This window comes from Abrus precatorius, unplaced genomic scaffold (genome assembly GCF_003935025.1).
Source record: "Abrus precatorius isolate BTA unplaced genomic scaffold, Abrus_2018 Scaffold8, whole genome shotgun sequence".
Lineage (NCBI taxonomy): Eukaryota > Viridiplantae > Streptophyta > Magnoliopsida > Fabales > Fabaceae > Abrus > Abrus precatorius.
This window is the reverse complement of record NW_020874428.1, coordinates 17,157,181-17,162,697: the sequence shown is the minus strand read 5'-3', so window position 1 is coordinate 17,162,697 and position 5,517 is coordinate 17,157,181. Positions and strand designations below refer to the sequence as shown.

At 33.6% G+C, this 5,517-nt stretch overlaps 1 protein-coding gene across 1 annotated transcript; it reads left to right on the top strand.

The window, feature by feature from the left end:
• Window positions 1-1,515: 1,515 nt before the first annotated feature.
• On the top strand, window positions 1,516-5,112 carry LOC113874900 (transcription factor TGA7-like). The gene is made up of 8 exons (XM_027513158.1): window positions 1,516-1,674; window positions 1,765-1,827; window positions 2,051-2,110; window positions 2,187-2,264; window positions 2,332-2,395; window positions 3,352-3,626; window positions 4,160-4,387; window positions 4,677-5,112. The coding sequence occupies exons 1-8, from the start codon at window positions 1,516-1,518 to the stop codon at window positions 4,848-4,850; spliced, it is 1,101 nt and encodes a 366-aa protein (XP_027368959.1). The 3' UTR covers window positions 4,851-5,112.
• Window positions 5,113-5,517: the final 405 nt, after the last annotated feature.

The window sequence follows — 5,517 nt, the reverse complement described above, 5'->3', positions numbered from 1 at the left end:
ATTAAATTTGGATAGTCAAGTACAAATTTAAAAACTACATCTTTTTCAATTGATAATCTAAATATATTATTAATTTTATTTTAAAAAGGAGTAATTAGTAAAATAAGCTATATATACATTTAGACAAGAATTTATCTATTTTGATAAAATTTAATATTTCCAGTAGTTTAATTTATACATTTATAAAATTCTTATATTCTTTAACTTTAAAGTTAAAATTTGATATTAAGTGTTATATATATATATATACACACACACACTACAATTCGTTTTTGTTTTTTTTTTCACAAAAATAGAGTGCTAAGAATATATTTCAGTAGCCCGTGCCTTAAGCCCTTTTACAAAGTCAAGTACTTTATAATGTAGAAAATGGATCCTTACATTTTCACTATAGATATTTTTATCATGTTAAAGAAATCAAATCCAATAGCTGTAAGGTTTTGAGTGGGAAGGAAGGACCCAATGCTATATGCTTCCTAAATCATCTATGGTATAAAGCTTGGAAGTCTATGTAATATCTACACAATTCATGTTGGTCAAAGACTCAAAGATATCAACTGAATAAGAAAAGCTGTGAATTTTCTTCTCTCTTCTTTCCTTTTGCATTTTTAATGCACTGCTGAGTATTCCAAGTATTTCTCTTCCAGTGGAAACGTAGCAACTTAACAATAGCAAGTTGACGCATCAAAGCTATTCATTTTAATCAATAAATAAGTTTTGTTATATTTAGAAATTGATGTTTTGTGTTTATTTTAGAATCAAATTTTGAATTGTCTTCTTCAGTTAGTGCGTTGCTTTTCACAGCTTGTTGGCATGCAGGAAAAATAATAATAATAATAATAGTTAGTGAGTTCATGTGTGTATAAATTTTCTTAGATTCATTCATATGGGATCTTTGGTGGACTAATATTAGCATTGGTGGTTGCAGATTCTACCAAAGTAGCTAGCTATCTATTCATTGGCTTAATTTCTTTCCTCAGCTGTGTTTGTACTGGCCAGGTTAGTTCCCATTTCATCTTGCCTAACTTGAAAGTTGTCTTTTGTATTTACTTTATTCTGTGTAAAAATTTTAGCATTGAACTACTGATGCTATTCTAAGTCTTCTTATTTCTTTTTGGGGACTTGGTAAAGGGAAGACAGGGTAGGGTGAGTTAATGGTGTCATAGTAAATCAGATGCCTATTAACTGATTTCAGCTTCTGCCTTTTGGTAGAAGCAAGTTCATCATGCTAAATTTTGCACATAAGTGGCATCAAACATATGCATTTTTATTAGTATTATTTAGAAAATAGTAATTTCTTTGGACAATACTAGAGATAACAGGACATTAATCATGTGGGAACTTATCAATCTTGCCGTTTCCGATGTTGAGATTTCATTCAATTTCCAGCTTCCAAGTTTGCAGTCGATTGCTATATAAGGGACCAAGTCTTAATTTCTCATTTTATATTATCTACACAATCCATCAATGCTCCAATTTGAGGTATTAATCGTTTCTTGCAATGATTTCTAGTATATGAGCTCTTCATCAACTCAACTAGTCCTCACGAAAGGGATGGGTATATACGATCCGTTCCATCAAGTGAGCATGTGGGGGGACAGCTTTAAAGTTGATGGCAGCCTCAATTCCATTGCTTCCCCAATGTTAATGATGAAGCCTAGAATGGAGAACAAGGTAATCAATTTCTCTTTTATTTGTAAGTTAGCATTGTTTTATAGGAAAACTAGCTTAATTACATCAGTCTTTTGAATTTGATTTGTTCAGAATGAATGCACTCCTCATGAATCAATGGAAACTTCTGGAGATGATCAAGAGACTAATAGTAAGGTGATGAAATTTTGATCACTGTGTATCTCTTTTATGTATTTTCTCTTCATGTTTGCCATGCTTCATTTTAATTGGTGTAAATAACTTGGAAGGGTATACTGGTTTCTCTCACACATTTATATGTTGCTAAGAAACCAAAATTAATGGCCTGAAGAACAGATATCAAACATTTTTTTTTTTGTTTCAATCTTTGGTATTGTTGTTGATGAATATTTATGTGTAGGTGCTAAGACGTCTAGCTCAAAATCGAGAGGCTGCTCGAAAATGTCGGCTGCGGAAGAAGGTTGTAAAATCTGAATTTGTAGGAAGTTAGCCAGTGTTTATAATCTGATTCTTACTCGTGTAATTCAATTTTATAGGCTTACGTTCAACAATTAGAAACAAGCCGTGTGAAGCTCGTGCAATTGGAGCTGGAGATTGAGAAAGCAAGGAAACAGGTGATCTATTTTTGCCTTTTATTTTGATGTATTATGTTCCAGCATATACTCAAATGCATACTTTCAGGGTCTATGCATACGCAGTGCAACAGATTTCAGTTATATGGCACCATCTGCAACAATAAACTCAGGTTTGGGATTCAAGATTTCAGTTTTAGCATTCCTCAATGTTTCTTAGTTATTTATATTACTACTTTTTTCAGATGAAGTTGAATCATGGTATTTGTCCTTTCATGTATCGGAACTAGATTTAAATGCATCTCTCAATTGTTTCATGCAGTGATCATTCTAGCAGAGTTTATGTGATTATTCCTAGTATGTCTCTACATTTCATTTTGCTGTATCAAATACAGATTTACGTATGACAGGTCTCAGTGAATTCAATAGAAAGATACCAGTCACCCAATGAACATTTTTATCTATTTTACTGCAAGTCAACTTTGCTTAGCTAAATTTTCAACCTCCTATTGAAGATTTTTATTGCTATAAAACATATTTTCTTGCTTTTTCCAAAAAATTCTCTAAAGGGTATGAGATGTTCTGGCCCCACATTTGTTTTTGCCCTATACATTTCGTTGATCATGGCTCAGTCCTCTGGGGGACGATATATAGTCTTGAATGATCACATCTTATGGAAAATAAATTGTCAGCACACTTTCCCTAGAAGTAAATTTGGTGTCATGTCCACGAAGGTGAAGTTTGAGTATGTTGTCCAATGGACGTGTTAGCATCTTTATTCTCAAACTGTTGGCTGATGTTACATTTCTATTTAACAGACTGTTAGCATCTTTATTTCTCAAACTATATAAACTACACTGCTGGCATCCAAAATTAGCATATTGCAATAGTATTCTATTCCGCTCTATCAACTGTTCTTTTCAGTGATCCAAATATGAGAAAATCAAGTATTTCATATTGAACTGCAAGTTGCTTTCATGATATGAATAGAGTTCTAATGTTATAACTCTTTCTACAGGATTATAAAATTTCACTTATATTTGTGATTACTTAACTACTTTCTGTCTATGGGCATTAAGACTATAGCAAATGGCCTTATTTAAAATCGTCCTCCTGTTCTGTAAATCAGGCATAACTATGTTTGAAATCGAATATGGACAATGGGTTGAAGAGCAAGATAGACAGAATGAAGAACTAAGAAATGCATTGCAAACTCATGCATCTGATTCTGAGCAGCTTCATCTACTTGTTGAGAGTAGCTTGAACCACTACTCAAATCTTTTCAGGATAAAAGCAGATGCTGCAAAGGCTGATGTCTTTTATATGATTTCCGGTGCATGGAAATCATCGGTGGAACGCCTTTTTCTTTGGATTGGAGGATCTCGACCATCACAGCTTCTAAATGTACATCCTCACACCCTTATCTGATTCTTTGACTGTGCAAAATAGGAGTTCCTTCCATATCATCTTTCTTATTTTTCTCATCTTCCAACCATGTTTTAATTTTGCTATTTATTAAATTCTTGTTCTTCAGTGGTTGTTTCCTATAGCTTTTAAAATAATAGAAAAATGTCCACTCATAATTGTGTGAATGTGTGGTATATCTACCACGTGGTTGTGTGAGGATTGAATACAAGTCTCATTTTTAACTCGTGTCGATTTCAGTCATAACAAGTTGCTCTGTAAGGCAGAAAAAACTTTGTCAGATTCTATTTATAACTACCGTTATTAGGTACTTTGATATAAAGCAATCAAGTTGCCATTGAGATAAAAATATCTTTTCAATCTTATGTGCTGGACTTTGGTTCTACGATAAACATCTTTTCTTCTGGATATGTTGCTGTTTCTCATTTCATAATATGTTTGCTTATTGTTAAAAACACCATATAGTGGAAACCTCAATAACGTTGTACTAATTACATGACCTGTCCGAGCAGATCATTGTACCACAGCTTGAGCCTTTGACTGATCAACAACTTGTTAGCATTAACAATCTCCGGCTTTCATCTCAGCAAGCTGAAGATGCTCTCTCACTGGGATTGGAGAAACTTCAGCAGAGTCTGGTCCACAACATACCATCAGATCCATTTGTTGTAGGATACTACGAATTTGAGGTCGCTGCTGCCAAGGAAAAAGGGGAAGCACTAGAAGGTTTTGTAAACCAGGTAATGTAGGAATGTTTCGAATTTCTCCTTACTCTTATTATGCCAATTTTTTTACATTCTGTGTAGTCCATGGTCATGAAAGCCTTTTGCATATTGCAAGAGACTGGAAAGTGGATCTCTATTTAGTAACTAAGAAGCACAGATATGAAATTCCACACAAATACAATATGAGACCGATACACATATATAGAACAAACTTTCAAAGTCATATGAGAGAATGTTATTATGTTAAAATGGTTGAAACGAATAAGTTGAAACGAATAACTGAGATGTTATTCCTTATGGACAGGCTGATCACCTTAGGCAACAAACTCTGCTTCACATGTCTCGGATCCTGACAATTGGGCAAGCTGCTCAAGGCTTGCTGGCTATGGGAGAATACTTTCATCGCCTTCGCGCTCTCAGTTCTTTATGGACTGCTCGTTCATGTGATCCTGCTTACCCTACTCACCACTCCAATTGATACCTCTTTCTTTTAACTTCAACTTCTATGTGCTGTACACAAAAGTTTCTCTCTTTTGTTCAATGTGTTTTATGTATATGCTAGTTATTAATGCAGCCTACCACCATGAAGCAGACTTCACAACTAGTGAACATTGAACAACCTTGTACATAAACATTGTACCATGATATCATCTTCCACATGGAATCATGTAAAAGGAATTAATTTCCCCCTTTGTTGTCTTTTGAAAACTTAAAAAAAATATGTTGTGTCTCTTTTGTAATCTTATAATTTTAATTTTGATTTCTTTTTTTCTCATATTTTTATAAATTGAGGTGATACAATAGTTCTAGGTATGAAAAACAACGAAGAACTAAAACAATAGGGATTCTAAGAAGAAGAATAGAATCCGAAGAATTTTTAGTGAGTGAGAGATTCAGGAAGATATGTTGCTTACAAAAGAATGGAATGTATTGAATTCTGTTACATTGCTACTTATAGCAGAGCCTAGTAACTAACGACTAAAACCACAATAGACACTAATTTTTATTTAAGTCCTCACACTAATTGAATTATTACAACAAGCTCCCTTATGATCAATATCATGTATCAATGCCTCCCTCCAAAAACATTCTTGCCCTCAAGAATGGAACTGAGGAAACTTTTGCTTTAAGTCATAATAAAATTC